The 17,585-nt window shown below is 26.2% G+C and overlaps 1 protein-coding gene across 1 annotated transcript; it reads right to left on the reverse strand.

Moving 5' to 3' along the window:
• Window positions 1-933: 933 nt before the first annotated feature.
• Window positions 934-12,846, reverse strand: LOC113559144 (dynein heavy chain 10, axonemal-like). The gene is made up of 16 exons (XM_026964760.1): window positions 12,812-12,846; window positions 11,196-11,358; window positions 10,774-11,040; window positions 10,507-10,694; window positions 8,330-8,540; window positions 7,855-8,226; window positions 7,638-7,784; window positions 7,429-7,584; window positions 7,188-7,364; window positions 6,844-7,002; window positions 6,686-6,775; window positions 6,422-6,609; window positions 5,988-6,347; window positions 4,144-4,432; window positions 1,130-1,288; window positions 934-1,065 (listed from the first exon to the last, which is right to left on the reverse strand). Exons 1-16 carry the CDS (start codon window positions 12,844-12,846, stop codon window positions 934-936), a joined length of 3,093 nt encoding a protein of 1,030 aa, XP_026820561.1.
• Between the last annotated feature and the right edge of the window lie 4,739 nt (window positions 12,847-17,585).

The raw sequence follows: 17,585 nt of genomic DNA on the forward strand, positions 1-17,585 counted from the left end.
TGGTATATTGTCTTGTATAATATATGCTGATTGCTGAGTATCCCTTAATATAATCCAATATAACGGAAAAATGCTAAAATATTGTATAATATGAACCTGTACCATAGACCAAAATATTCTAAAATATTTGCTGAAGTTTGTATAATTTATCATCTAAAGTATTTATATTCAAATTTATACAACAATCATTTTTGTTTTTAGGATAACTACATTATCAATAAATTTTATAATAGGTTCATTTTCATTGTAAAATAAAAGCTAGTAGCCAGTAGGTAAAGCTAAATGTAAACTATTGAGTGTACATTTGTATGTTCCGTGTTTGTAATATGAATATGGAGATTGATGTACCAAATAAATAATATTTATCATTTATCAGTGTTGTTTTGTTATGAAACCTTGTATGAGGTACCTATTGGCTACACAATTTGAAATCAGTTCTTTAACTATTTGGTCATAATAGTAAAAGATTAGTATATACACTTTTACCTGTAGTATTAGAATAAAATATCTTCCTTGTAAATTTAATAATCTACAATCAAAATAGATTGTTAGTAAATAACATTAATTTAAAATATTAATTATTTAACTGATAACCATGGTTAAGTATAATATAGGCGAGTTTTTAAGTGGGATTTTTTACTATAATAATTAATGGAAAATGATCAATATTATGATCATGAACTCATAACTCTAGCGTATGATCTATTTTCAATATTTTTTTTTTTATGACGAATGTGTTTTAATTACATACTAAAATGTTCTGTTTCAAAAACGTTAATACGTTTAAAGGTTTTGTTTCATTATAACAGTGAACAGTCAGTAGAATTACCAGTATAATATTATATAATATTGAATCAAACGTTCAATTGTATGTAGGTAATTATTAATAAATGACATATCACATTTGACTATACATAATATCAATACAGAAATTTATAAGCTATTAATTGTTACAAGACCTGTTTTTGCATTTTCAAAACATAAGCTTCGGCTTAATGCATCTTTGCACAAAATCTGCCAATTATTTTGTACATCTTTGAAATTATTCAATAGATAATTTGGTACCTATAAAATACATTTAAGTTATTAAAAATTCTAGTTGTTAACGGTATTTGTAATATTGTTTTACAGTTATATTATGCCGCATCATGAAATGAAACCGATTATGTATTTCGTGAAATGTAGAATCAGCATGAAATACCGTTTGTCTGATTTTTTTAATAGCCTTTTCTACGATATCGAGTCCTTGGCAATTTCGAAAATGATTATTTAATTTTTTTTCTAATATCTGCAACATAAAAAATTAATAATTAATTTAGCCGTATAGCTTACAATGAGAAAAACAATTGTTGTTTATTTTGATAGATTAACTGTTATCAAATGATATTGAAACCAAATTTCACAATTTCAAATAAACAATGAATATTTTTTACGGATAGCATTATCGCAATTTTATGAAACATTATATTGTGTATTACACCCATAGACTACGCTTGAGCGGTGCTAACTATCGATGATGCCCGAGGGCAATCATATTTTGTGTTCATAATCACATTTAACATTTTATTTGATGATATGATTTCTATTGAAGCTAAAATATACATTAATTTACATTTTATGCGTAGTATACATTCAAACCTTTGCTATGATCACAAATAACTATTTTTTCTCAGGACAAATACGAAACCTACATTCACTTCATACTTTATATTATTATTATCAATAAACATTAAATAATGAATGTTATTAAAAACTAATTAGGTAGGTAGGTAATATATTTATTTAGCTCTACAAATTATTTATAAATTATTTAATTCCCTTTATATTTTTAATATAATAGTTTCTAAATAAAAAACACAATTATCAAAAATAAAAATAAATAAAATAGGTAAAATAATATATTTATAATTTATTTTAAATATGAACAGTAACATATTATATCTACTCCTACTATATAAAAGTATAAAATATAATAATAATGATATGATAAGGTAAGTATATAACTCACACAAATGTTTTTTTCTAGCTAATAAATGTTGGAAATGTATATTCTTGGTAATAGTTGCAACTTCAAGCTCAATATATAATATTGATAGGGCTGATTCGCTTGCATTATTAATATAGAATACGAATTAATATTTTTAAGGTGATTTAACATAAAGGAATGCCAATTTTTTTTAATTGAATAATATCCTCGGCAAACGGAAAAATGTACTTCCAAACTTTTAATATGATTTTTCATGCAGGTAAGTGATTTAGTATTTTATATGTTAACAAAAAATCCAAATGTTTCGTTTATAATTTTGTGTTTATAAGAAAATACAATTTTACTAACATCTTAAATGGAAAATAGAATTTTTTTGTTTAATTCTAGTTTTATACAAAGAAAATTAGTATAGTATTTACTTCACAAATTACTTAAGTTTTATAATTATTAAAAATAAAAATGTATATTTTTAGATTCTGAACGAAGTGAGGAATATATTGATTTTACAATGATGTATGTTTTTTTTTGTGTCTATCATCACGTTTTGTATTAGAAATAATGCTTTGATTTTTGACTTCAACTCCTATTTGAAAAGGAAAATTCATCTAGCTGGTACTTTTTTTTGAGGGGAGGGGGGGGGGGGTAAAACATTTTCTGTAATTTCAAAAGTGGCAGGAGAAATCCTAAAAAAGTAACGAAAAAATGGAAATTTTTACGCATAATCAAATTTCGATTTTGCTGTAACTCAAAAACAAATTATTGTAAATACTTGGTATTTTCAAAATGTTTATATTAGCTTTATCTATTCACCATTAAATTTTAAAAATATTTTAAGCTATTTATAGACAATTGAAATTTTCGATTTTTCGAATTTTTGTTAATAAGCATTTAAAGTTCAAATGTTTATGAAACATATCAAAATCGCGAAATTTGCCAGGAATTTAAAAATTGAAAATTTGTAATATTTTTGTGACCCAAGGTTAAAAAACCCAATACAAGGTTAACAATAAATTTTCTTTCAAGTGTAAAAAAAAATTCCAGCGTCAATATAGAAAAAATTTTATGAGCGTGTGAAATTTATTTTTTTACGAAATCGAGTAAAATAACGATATATTACAATTTAAATATAGTTAATAATATAATATATTTTACTAATTATCCTAGACTGACAAATCATCTCCGTTTAGAATCGTTTTTCGTATACAATGATACCTGTCATTGTATTCTAATTTAACACATCCATTTAGTGACCTTGTGACCTACTTTCCATATCTACTATACAGCAGAATGATTTCCATTTGCCCACCTTTTTTAATACTTTATTAATTTTTTTTTTATTGATTTTTAATATAATTTAATGGCATATTATATGAACTACTACGAAAACCACACATATCTAACCAGTATTAATCAGTTAAAGAATATTTTATGTTTTGTTTGATGTTAAATATAAATTATTTGATTAAAATAGGTAGATAAAACTCTAGAACTGCAAGAATTCTAACATATGCAATTACAGTTGATGTATTTTTGTCATGGAATATTTAAGTTAAAATAAAATAAATTTAATTATTTAATTAATTTAAAAATGTATTTTATAAATATAACAGTAATTGATACTAATTTATTCTTTAATTTTCTGTTCTTAAAAATGAGGGCACCGCTACTATATCTCTTCCTTAGCATGGAACTCTGTGTGTACTTATTAATCTCATCAAAAACACTCCGTGTTAAAACATCGCTAAGTAAAAAAAAATCACTTAAATTAGAAAAGTTGTGATATTAAAAATTGACTAAGTAATTTCATAAATTTATTAATATAGAAGTATTTTACTGTTTGTATTTAATGTACCTTGTGTAGCGATGTTTTTACACGGAATGTTTTTGATGAGATATCACTAATTTTTTAATTACAATTTTATACACACCAATCTGAGCTATTCGTGAAAGTTTCAAGTCAATTGGTTCATTAGTTTAGGTTACAGGGTAGCCGATATGATTTTCGTAAAATAACGTTGGTTAAATACAAGTTGGTATATACACATGGTGTAATAATACATCGTCGTCGCGCGCTCGTTTCCCTTTTTTTCCTTAGCTCTGCGCCGCGACCGCGGCGTTGGATTATATAATTAGAGATACCGTTGTCAATAACTTACCACCATCCTTTGTGAAAACTTTGCCATAATATCGTCGCATTCAAGTATTAATTGATTCGCATAAACTGAATGCCAAAAATCACATCGTTCCCGTAACACAGTGATATATTCGGAAATGTCGATTCGAACACAGCCATAGTCTATATACAACTCGCATTCAACACGGGTCGATAGCGTGGAGAAATATTTCAACTTCTCTCCGTAATCAGCCAGTGTTGGATTTGTTTCAATGAACTGATCAATTATTAATTTATTTCGTTTTTCGTACATGAAATCAAATCCTCCAAATCTGGGACATATATAGATTTACAATTATTTTATAAACGTATACGAATATATTTTTACATTTGCCATGCATAATTCTCATCTTTCTAACGCTACGCAATAAAGACGAAACTAAATTAAGGATAATCTACGAAACGTCAGGTTTCAATTAAAAATTTTTTATTTATAGATAAACATATAATATCATATATGTCGACATTGAGAATAAAAATGGTATTTTTTAGTGGCAATATGGTATTACATCTAAATTTTATTATTAGGGTTTGTTAAGGACTACATTTTTTTTATCAATATACAAATTATATTTATAATAATAAATATTAAATAATTTATAAATTATTATTGTATTAATTATAATTAATAATAAATACAAATATTTTACCTAACATAGAACCAAAGCTTTGCTTGCAGGAGACTAAATACCTATATTTTAACGTAATTAAAAAATATGAAAAAGGGAAAAAAGATAGATTTGAATTTGTAAAATTTGTATCATAAGATTAAAAAAAATAATTGGTTTTATGTAAGTATTAGAAAAAAAAATTAGTTAATAAACGTTACATACTTGTATACTTTCGTGTTATACATTTATGACCCAATCTCCGGATTCAATTTAAAAATATAGATTTAATTTGTGGCTCAATCTCCGGGTAAGTAAATGTTTTATATGAAGCAAGTAGATAAAATGTGGGCCAATTACTAACCACCTGATAATATTAGGCTATATGTAGATTGTATATTGTGGTAATAAGTACCTAATTATAGTTGTAGGTTGATCTACTACATATTGTAATCATAAGCGATAAGAGGCAAGAAAACTATGTTATAAACAAAAATATTCTTATTTATACTTTAGAAATTTTAGAAAAATAAAAAAATATTATACAAATATATACGTAATAGGTATATAAGTATCTAGAATATTATATTATAAATTATTAACTTAATTAAAATATTTCAAGTCATTATTTATTTTTGATCGATTCAAAAAAATATAACAATTACTTTAATTGTTCAAAAAAGTCTACCACCCTAAATCCACATATGCACGTTAATGGTTGAAAATTTTGAAATAAGCATAATTAATTAGTAAGTTATGAAATGTTTGTATTGGTTTGTTGCCATAAGTTCGAAGACGTAATTAAGTAGGTTATATTACCTACGTACCTATATGAATTAACGAAGGACATACAATTTTTTGTAGAGTGCTTAGATAGTACATACCTCTACTATTTATTTTCGAAGTCAAGCACAGTGTAAAAATATTTAATTTGTTTGACTCAAATTTAAAACAACGTTTTATTAGCTTTAAGTAATTAATTCTTCTAAAGTTTCTTTAATCGAATAATGTACTTGTGAATTATCCACCTCATCACAGATATTCTTTTACGACAGGATAAGCCACTATACACGCAAACACGCTACAAGGGCCGCGCGTACACACACATACATTTTACAGTGAACGCGCGCACACACACACACACACACACACACACACACACACACACACACACACACACATATATATATATATATTATAATATTATACGAAACAATACTTCAGCATTGTTATTTTCAACCGGTTGATAAGTATTGCAATCGTATTACAACATTTTTTTTTTATATCGTATACGTCCTCGCATTTCATCACGTGAGGGTAATACGTATAGGGTAGATGCGATTCATCAGTTCCCATGCTATTCATGAATGGACACAAAATATTAGTGGTTCTCAGCCATCTAGGCACGGATTTCAATCTGTTAAACATATCGTCCATGGCCTTGGTCAACGTGGCGTGTATGGTGTTGATATTGGGAACAAGAGTAAATTTATCATCGATCAGCTGTCCGTAAATCATAAAGGTTACGCGATTACCGTCCAATATATTTTTGTACGCTTTACAATTGTTACGGACCATTCTAAAAATTAGGTAGGTTGAGTTGTAACATGTGGATCTATCAACTTCAGATGCGTTTCTATTTCTTAAACTCACCCAATAAAAGCATCGTATAGCGCTTTCTCATACTTTTTGTACAATAAACGCATGTGCTCATGGCCATCAATTTCTAAATTGAAACAAGTTTTTTCGATCAAGTTTAGTGCTTTAGTTATATAGTTCATAGAACTAGTTATAACTGACATATTTTTATCTCCCTGTGATATAAAACGATCAAACAACACCTGTGATTATTGGAAATTGATGCGATAGTTATTCATATCGTACATTTATAAAATCTATAGATGTTTAAATACGAACGTAAATATCTTGAACGTCATCATTTGGATCTACTGTGAAGAACTTTAGATTTTCAATTAATTTGAGTTTTTCGGATATGATTGATTGAAACTAAATAACACAATACCTATATGGTTACTAGGTATCAGATAGGTACATTTTTTGAAAATCATATTTACTAATTTAATTTCCTTATAAATTGTGTTGAATATATTTAGAGACCGCAAACAATGCTTAACAAATTTCGGTAGGTGTAATGATAAATAATTACATCTCTTTTCAAAACCAGGACGCATAACCAGTTTTACTTTAGAAAAGCGATGCTCCATTGCCAAAGCCTGAATTTATTGTAAACAAATAAATATACACATAATATATAAAAATTAGTGTTTCGACAGTTGATAGTAATAGACGGTAAGTATCTAAAATAAATAATAATTTAAAACCTTTTTTTTTTTAAAAAAATAAGCAATACTTTGTTCAGTCAGAACGGTTCACTAGATTGAAAATAAGACATACTAACAATTGGAGCATCCATGCTACCCACTATTTCGTTGTAGACTTCCAATAACGAGTCAAGCATCTTTATATTAAGTATTATCCGTTGTTGTTTTTCTATTAAGTTCATAATAATTATTGGCAAATCGTGACCTAGAAGATGTAGGTGTAGTGCTGTGTCTATGAAAAAAAATAATTCTTTCTGAAAATTTTAAATTGTTTAATTCGATTATGGCTTAAACAAATTGCAGTTATAATTTGCGTACGTCAAAAGTGGATATTAGTTTATTTTCACGAAAAGTCCATAAAGGGCATTCCACTAGATGCCCTTCAATCTTTTCGGCATCGCGCAACCATTTATCAATTATATTACTTTTATATTTCAAGATTTTTTGGCAAAACTTGTTGTATACTGATAATGTCTACAAATAAAAATTACGAGTTGAATAATTTTTAACTTTAAATAAAGACATACTTCGGTTTTCTGAATGTGAGGAAATTTTTTCGTTGATTCAACGACGCGAGCGGTCCTATTTGCTCTTAGAAGAAGGTCTTGCACTAAAATAATTTTACCTACCACCAGAGGCACACCAAATACTAATTGAGGAGATTCTTGTAAGGACTGAATAAATTTAAATGATATTAATGACTATCCAATTTTAATGTCCAAAACTATTATTATAATAACTCACCATGAATTGTTTATTATAATTATTAATTTCTACAACGAACTTTTCTAAAATAATCACGTATGTTGGACGAAGTTTTTTTATTAGCGTGTGTCGAATCATCATGTTCTCGAAAAATTGCAATACTTTAACATCATTAATTGCACTGTTTGAAATTTTCATCGATTGGATGATTTTATTATAGACGTTAATTTCGAAACTATGAAGAAATTGATCCATTAATGTTTTCCACATTTCTTCTCTATTACTATCATACACATTGATTTCCAAATCAAAAAACATTCGAGTAATGTAATTTTTAATAAATGTATGGCTTTCTGAACTATTTTTGAAAATATGACTAACTTCAGGACGCATTAATATCAGTTCTATAATCTGTATACATTTAAAGTAATATTAATCAAGTAATTAAAAGCGTTCTATTTTTATTTCAATTAGATATCTATTATCAACCGATAAATTTAGGTATTTAATTTACCTTCATTATTTTGTTCAGATCACGTATAATTAAACGAACGAAACGTAATCGACGGAAAAGTATATCCTCGTCAAACTCCCAAGCCCATCCTCGGTAGTAAAGGGCGGCTATTGCCTCAATATTCTTTTTAAATTTAGTATAAGTCATTTCCCATTGGTCCAAAATATATAAGCCACTTTTGACCAAGTCCGCAGCTTTAGATGTTTTGTATCTGTACCAATAATTATTTATAAATCTTTGTAGGAATTAATTAAAACTTTTATATAATTGTATAATTGCCTATTGCCTACGTAACTACATAAGAATATTCATCACGCAGTAGAAACCGATAAAAGATGATAGACAATTTATTCAAGCAAGTGATACTGTAACAGTATTGATAATAAATTTCAAATGATGGTGTTTGGATCAAGTATTTGTGCTATGATACTCAGGTATCTAGTGCTGTATTATGAATAATTTTTTATTTAATCTCAAATAATTAATACGATTTTAACTTTTAAAAGTAAAGGAGGACGTGACTACGTGAGATTGTTATAGTCAAATAAGATAGTGATCTAGGTAACGTTATTTTTTTTGTATCGATATCTTAATATTTAAAATAAATGTATTGACATTTAGTGTTACATTAAGTGTTTTGTCACTGATATGGATGTGTTAAATTTGAATTAAGTGATATATCATTGTATACAAAAAATGGTTCTGAGTAAAAAAGGCTTTTCAGTCTAAGCTTAAAAAATGTCACTAGACACACTAAGTATATTTTATGATATGTATTTTTGATATTGCTATTAAATATATTTATTTTACTTTTAGTATTATGGTAGATTAATTCATTTGTTTCCTAAAACATTAAATTTATTGTATTATTAATATTTAATTATTATATAATATGCATTTATACAATATTAATTATTGTTATTAAATTTTAAGTTAACAATACCTTACTGTAAATATAATAAAACAGTGCGAATAAATTAATAGTATAAATAGATAATAATATCTTAAAATTAATCTACGTATAGTAAAATTCATAATAAATACAAAAAAGCATTTTAAGTTTTAATGAATAATATTTATGAATTATAACAAAATAATTCCCTAACATTCTTATTCGTCATTAAAATATATAATTTCATCCAAATTAGAACTATAAATTAATTACAAATACATAAAAATAATTGTGTTAGTATATTTTTTAGGTTTTTTAGTTCCAATACAATAAGCTATTTATTGGGAAATTGTTATTAAATTTTCAAGTATTTTTATACACTTAACAAAAAAAAAAAAAAAATCAAAAATTTCAGTTGTCTATAAATAACTTAATAAAAGTTAAAATACTTTGAAAATTATATTATGTATATAAATTGATCATATAACCATTTAGTGAGTTTTTGTAGCTATTAATTTTCGAATTACAACAATAAACTATAGTAGATTTCACAGACACACACAAAAAATATATCATTTTAAAATGTATACATTCATCGCTTTGTTCAGAATCTAAAATAATATAAATGATAAAACATAATAATAGTAATATATTACTTTTATTTACTATTATTGTGGATTTATGATTATATTTGTTTGTTGTCAAAACATAAATAAATAGAAAATGATATTCTAATGTAATTATTTTGAATATCTATAATATATGTACTTATAGGCAAAATAATGAAACCAAAATATATGTTATGATGTCAATATAAAATTGAAATAATGACATTGTTCTGCATCACTGAAGAATAAAGAAAGATTTATGTGATATAAGAATTATAAGATAAATAAATATGTATCACTGAAAATCTAAAACTCGTAGTTTGACAAAAGGAATTTATCTTGTTTCCAGTAGTATAACTAGTAGTATAGTAAAAAAAAAAATGTAGTAGTTGTGACTACTGTCTACATACCTATATAAATTGGTGCAAAAATAAAAATTTATGCCATACAACTGCAGTTTTTATGTCAAATGAATTAATAACATTTGCAATATTACGTATTTTGTATTTGATTTGGTGCCTTAATAACTCAGAAGCTCAATAGATATTTCAATATTATTTTTTTATGATATTTCAATTTAATTTGTAGATCTCATTTAGAAGTGTTAATGCGTATTGTAGTAGTACAGCGTGTCCATATATATTAGGCTTCTCTCAAATTATATAAATAATAATTACCGGAATATCTCAGGTATACTCAAGGTTATAGAAACTCTATCGGCAACCGAATTTGAAATGGATTCGAGTAGACGTTCCATTTGTTTTTTCCGACTAAACAAACTTGATGTTAACCACATTAGGTTTAAATGGTTGTACAGTGGTATGAAGTTTTCTACAATAATTATAAATGGCGCGTTGATGATTGACTGAAAAAATACATAGTAGAAAAGTATTTTTAATGAAAATGTATTATGAATAAGCATAATATTAGGCAAGTGTAAGTACATCAATTCCATCGTAAATCAATTCCATGAAATACATGGTGTTTTTAACAGTGGTATCATACATTATTTGAAAGTCATTTTTTAATTCATTAAATATCCTCATCGTATATAAAACGATTTGACTGTTAGAAATTTGTTCCAAAATATTTATGCATTTTAGCACTACTTTGTCGGTCAACAGTTGTTCCAGCATTGCTTTGAAATTATTATAACGTTTATCCCAAAAATTGTATTCGTTGATTGCGGACATGTATTGAATTTTTCCACCCTATTATAAAATACAAACTTTTAAAACGCTTATCTAATAATTTAATTCAAAATAATTTAGAAATAAACAATCAATAAAAGTTTTTATAACAAATGTATTACTGATTTTTGATTTGACTTTATTCAAAAAGTAACAACAAAGCATTGGGTTCCTACCATTATGTCTTCGATAAAATTGATTTCTTTCTGCAATGATTCCATCCATGAATTTATCAAACTTAATAACTGATCTATTTGCTTCGTATCTAGGTCTTTAACGTTTGTATGTTTTTCAATAATCAACGATAGTTCATCAGAAACAACCAATTTTGTCGTTAGACTAAATAGTGTAATAATTTGATGATTATTAGAAACATATTTATTATTTAAAATATTTAAATATGTATAGACAAAAAAATAAAAATAATAACAATAAAAAAAAAGATCAGGTGAATACGCTCTGCTGTATGGCAGATTTCGAATGTATCTCGTCAACCGTTATATCGAGGTTAGTGTAATGAATATTTGCAATTTTGATTCAATAATAAAGCATTGAAACTATACAAAAAGATGTGTTGGCTATTTCAAAAGATATTTTATAATATATTTTAATTACTAAAGTAGGCAATTTATTTTTCTATAACTAATGTTAATAGGGTGGCATGAATAAAGGCCATCTAATAAAAAAAAATGGGGGTGGGTGTCCCAATGACTCAAGTCTCCAGATTAATTAATTAATTAATTTATTTATTTATTAATTTAAACCCATAGTTACACCTAACGACATACTTAAAAAATATTAGGTGTACCTTACGTTATATTATTGAGGAATCGCTAATAATGTGAAAAAAAAATTGGCGGATGAGTACTTATTTAAGGTAGTTGCTTCGTAAGAAAAATTAGATTACGCTACCATTAAATGTCAATGATTAGGTTGGACTTAAATTAATTTTTAACAAAATCATCGGATACATTTATTATAAATATTAATTATTAAAATATTAGATATACTTATCATATTATAATATTGTCATGAACCTGAATATTATAAAACATTACACATAGGCATCTATCATAAATTGTAAAAATATAGGATTGTAATATGTATAAATAAAATATTTTTTTTATTTGTGTGGTTCAAATATGTCAAAAAGCTTAAAAATAAAACTTAAATTTTGTAATTAAAAATTATTCATCAGAGAGATTTAAAATTTATTGATATTATGTATTATATAATATATATATATATATATATATATATATATATAAGTACTATTATTTGTCTATGCACAATGATATATTCAAAATATTTTAAGAGCTATTGATATTGTTCCAGATGCAGATCAAACGGTCGTTTAGTTGATAATTCTGTAGCTCACCGAAAAGGTTTTGTAAAAGATAAATGTATTGCAACTCATGAATAAGTAATGTATGACTGAGTACTGAGATCACCTCTCTCATATGATTTTGCAAATCTTAAATCTACCATTGAACTGCTCTACGGAGTACCTACAGTATTTGCAATATTGACTTATAAGTGAATAATAATAATAAAACATATTATTATAATAACTAATAATACAAATAAATTGATTAACACGGTATACTATAATATATAATAATGCGATTTCGATGGTTTTCGTAAAATATTAATAGGAATGTACCTAGGGCGATAATCATATAGTTTCTAAATACAGTAGAACTTATCTATATCGGGCATTTTAGGAGAATTAAAATATATCTGTAGGAGGATTCGTAAACATAGGTTTCACTTTACTATATAGTGTCTTTACCTTTCAACTGAAGGTGACTCGTCGAAACGGATCATGTCGATTTCGTAGGTAAAATAGTTTTTACTAATTAGAATGTGTATATTTTGACTAATATAATATTGTTTTTCAATACATGTAACAATATAAATATATGTTAAAAACAAATATTGAAAAGTATACTAATTAAATGTAAGTAATCTGCAATTTATTTTATTTATACGTCCTTATCTTGTTTAATAATCAATATTTAAACAGACACATAGTGATCTATTAAACCAGCAACACTTATTTGTAGTAATCAATTTTCGTAGTTTAAAAAAACCAAAAATTGCTCAAATTGTCAAAAACTAAGTTAATACTTCCTATATTTATAAATAAGTAATAACTATTGTAATTAATTCTCTAAGAATTGTTATAAACCGTCTGGTACTTGATCGGCAATTATGAATTTAGTCAAACACGATGGAATTAATGTAAAGAAACTTTGGAACTCATTCTGCTGTGTAGTATCTATACTCTGCCCAGCGAGAGAACGCGCCGCAAACCGATCAAAATCAGTTTTTCTGCGCATTCCACAATGATACCCAACCATAAGCGAACCAATTTTGATAGCATGGGACGCGGGGGGTTGAGCAGAATCGGCACGTTCTCTCGCTGGACAGACTATAAGTGATTATCTAATTTCATCAGAACATATGTCCATACAAAAATGTTGTTTATGTACAGGGGCGTATTTAGGGGAGCCCACGGGGCCTGTGCCCCTCCCATTCATCGTATTTTGTACTTTTTTTATATTATTGAGAGTATTAGTCTCTTTACGCTCTCTTAATTTTCACAAATTAAATTTCTTTTTCAGAAGTTTAAAAAAATTATTGTCAAACCCACACCCAATTTCTACAGCAAGTAAATGTTTCCTGATTGTATTTACACAGGGTAGTGGCAGTATATTCTGGTCTCTTAAAAATTTATAACCACTTGGGGATCTGAAATTAAAAATTATAATTCTTTAAGCATTATTACATAAATTAAATTTGTTAAATTATACCTTATTTGGAATAGCATACAAAGTAATAGCCAATTTTCACTATATTTCCTGTTTTTAGGGTTTTCAGTTTAACAGCTTTAAATGTTTCATGTATTAACTCAGATTGACTGTTGGGAATGTTAGAACTTTGTAATACTTTCTCAAGATTATAGTGAGTTATTTTCTTCATTTTATCTTTTACATCGTTTAAATGGTTTTGTAAACGGGCAATTTTCAAACTAGCTCTGGAAATTTTTTTCGTTATTGTATTTTTACCTTCCTTATTCTACTCATGGATTTTTTTTTAGTTGGAGAAAAAAATGTCCTGGTAATTTGGTTATTCTTTTGACGTAATTTTTTGTTCTTTATAATATACCATAGGCGTTTACACTAGATGCAAGTATCACTGAAAAATAATTTAATGTTGAGATATACAATACATAAATTGTGATGTACTTGTATATATTTTAATTTTTAACCCAAGTTGAATGACTAACTACAAATATATTTCATATTTAATGCAATATAATTTTTATATTAACCTATTATTGCTGTTGTCTTTAGGAAGTATTGTAGTACATTTTGGATGCCACCACATACTACATTTTTCAACTGGACTTATGGATAATTTTACGTATCCATATTCATTTGATGGTACTGCACCCTTACACAACCTAATGTTGTTAAATATTTTAATTATCTTCGCTACTCCAGTGTTATTGTCTATATTAATATTTGAATTAACCCCAATATCTGATAATTCTATTTTTTTGTCAAAAGCATGTAGAAATAACTTAGACTCTGTAAATAGAAAAGAATATAGATTTTGATTTCTATAAGTTCATACTTTATAATATTAATTATTTATATCATATTTTGTATAAATCCACCTTCATTTAAAACTAGTTGTTTTTCAATGCATCGCATTTCTATAACATTTTTTGTATAAGATCCCAACTTATGAAATGAAATTATAGTCTGCTTATAATTGTTTTTTAGTAGAGTATCATCGATATCACAAAACCATTTTGTTGGTATATTTAATTTTAATATATTTATATCATTTAAAACTGATTGGAATAATGTCATTTTTTGTTTTACCTTTTAATCAGAAATAAAAACACATATTAATAATACAAATTAAATCATTATTTAATTTTATGATCTTTAATCTTTTAGATATTGGGGACATTAATTCTGTATAAAATAAAGGTGCATCTTTTTTTATGTAGTTTATTGTGCCAGTATCATGAACTATTTTATTTTCCTGTGGTTTTATTGCTGTATAACAGTGATCATTGATTATCGAAGATAGTAAATCATCATGTACATTTCCACAGTTAGTACCACAATTGTTATTAGTCTTGTCATTCTTAAAAAAATATATATATTAATCAATGACTAACAGGTATTATTTATTACAGTGTATTCATATGGTATTGGCTATATTTACTACACTTATGATCCATTTGTGACTAGTATAGGAATGGCCCCATTACGCAGCTTAGTTCTTTTTAAACATACCTAGACATATACAGGTAGGTACTTTTTTGACTATAACTACAATAATGATTTTAAAAGAAATAATTAAATACATACAATATATTTGTTATTCTCATTTCCAGTAACCCATGAATCATTTTTATCACTGTCTCTAAAGTGTTGGGGATATACTCTAGAATTAGTGTGGAAATTAAGTCCTAAAGCTTTCTCCCATTCAGATCGTAATGCAAGGTCTTTTGGAAAGTGAAAACGACTTTGTTTTAAACATTTGTCTCGAAAAATACAATTTGGTACACAACAAGACATTTTTAATTTAACTACTCAGTACGTACAAATTAATACATTTATTATTAGTTAATACGTATTAATAATATTTACTATTACTTAAGACGAGCTTATTAATTATTTATAATTAATTATTATCTATGGCTGTTATTAGTATATCTGATAGACGATAGTTGTTACAAAGTTAATCATAGTATTTTGAACACTATGCTTCCTGTATTCATAGGTATTAAATAATAATTATTATTATGACTTAATATGAGTTAAATAATGAAAGCGCGGGAAAAAATTAAATATCTATCTAATTATCTTTTGAGTGGTAACTGCATTTATTGTCACTATAACATACAAGCGCTAGTGTTTAAGTTTCCAGCTGTTTAATACTGATAAATAAAGATTCATATTGGTCGACACTTTTCTACATTCGCAACCATAATATCTTTAATCGTGCTGCGAACGTACATTTACAGCTAAATTAAAAGTACCACGATTATATTTTAGTATGAACAGAATAGATGACAGTACGAAACAACAAACATTAATCAGTTATTTTACAATATAATATAAATATTAATTTTACATTAACCAGTGTTGGGTAGTAACGTAGTTACAATTTTCAATAACGTTATGGTAACTTCATTACCATTATTTTTGGGTAACGGCAAGAGCAACGACCTTAATTATTAAGAAGTAACTCACCAGAAGAACGCGTTACATTATACATTTAATTATATTTTTATATTTTAATGTTTTTGGGGAATATATATCGCGGTGTAATAAGGGCACTTTTGTGGCTCTTTAGTGTAACTGGAGACATTTGTACAAAAAAAAAAAGCACATATAACTGATCAAAATTTTGAAGATACATTATTGTTTAAAATAAATATAAAACATGATTGATTTAAAATATACTTTTTTTTATGAAACTTAAATAACATAAGAGTAACGTTATTGTAACTAGTTACTTTTGAATAAAAAAAAGTAATGTAACGCATTACTTTTGTTCTTGATAATTGTATAATTTGTAAGCTTAACATATAAATATTTGAATGACATCATCAACAGTGTCATTACACACCTCACAGTTGTTTAGATGAGGGATAGCACAATCTTTGCATCTCCAATCATGGCCACAATTTTGATACACATACCGAATTCCATTAACTACATCCCTAAAGGCCCTCATACAACAAAGATAGTTGCTGCCTGTAGGGTCCAATTAACTATTCAAATTATCCATCCATTGACCTATAATCAAAGAGTGTTAGTATATAATTTAGTATTTAAAATTTTCAATTTTCAATTTTAAATATTTATTATATGCCTATACCTAATTATTTGCTTATTAAAATCATTAAATAAAAAAAATAGAGAAAACAAGCTTTATCATTGGGCGGGTTTCTACAATTGTCCTCAAAGAATATTATACTATATCTGGGATTGGCAATAGGTGGTGGTTTGCATTTGGCACGTGGAAGAGAAATTAATGAACCACCAAAAATATTTTTGTTAAATGCTAATCATTTTTTTTCATTATTTGTCTGTAAATCCAAAATAACTTGGTATTTCTCAATCTCGACTAATTTTTTTTCAAATCCTCTAGACTCCCTTAGAAACTAATTGCCACCCCCTGTAGTAATCTACTATATAGTTCCTTTAAGTGTGTGTACTGTTACTACTGTATATTCATAGTTTTATGTTAAATCAATTTTCTCATGTAAATGTGCAAAATAGAGTAATACATACCCGAGCATATACCTAATATAGTTATCATAATATTTAGTCATTAAAAAAAAATGTACACCTACTGTATTATCAACTATTAGGTATCTTTATTTAGCATATTTATATGTGAACATAGTTAAAAACAATACAAAAAGCATGGATTGTAAATACTTTTTTAATAAAAATATTGAATATTAAATTTAAAAATGTAATCAGTATTACCATTTCCTAACATTATATGTATACTAAAGGTGTCGT

This window comes from Rhopalosiphum maidis, chromosome 3 (genome assembly GCF_003676215.2).
Source record: "Rhopalosiphum maidis isolate BTI-1 chromosome 3, ASM367621v3, whole genome shotgun sequence".
In the NCBI taxonomy this organism is placed as follows: Eukaryota; Metazoa; Arthropoda; class Insecta; order Hemiptera; family Aphididae; genus Rhopalosiphum; species Rhopalosiphum maidis.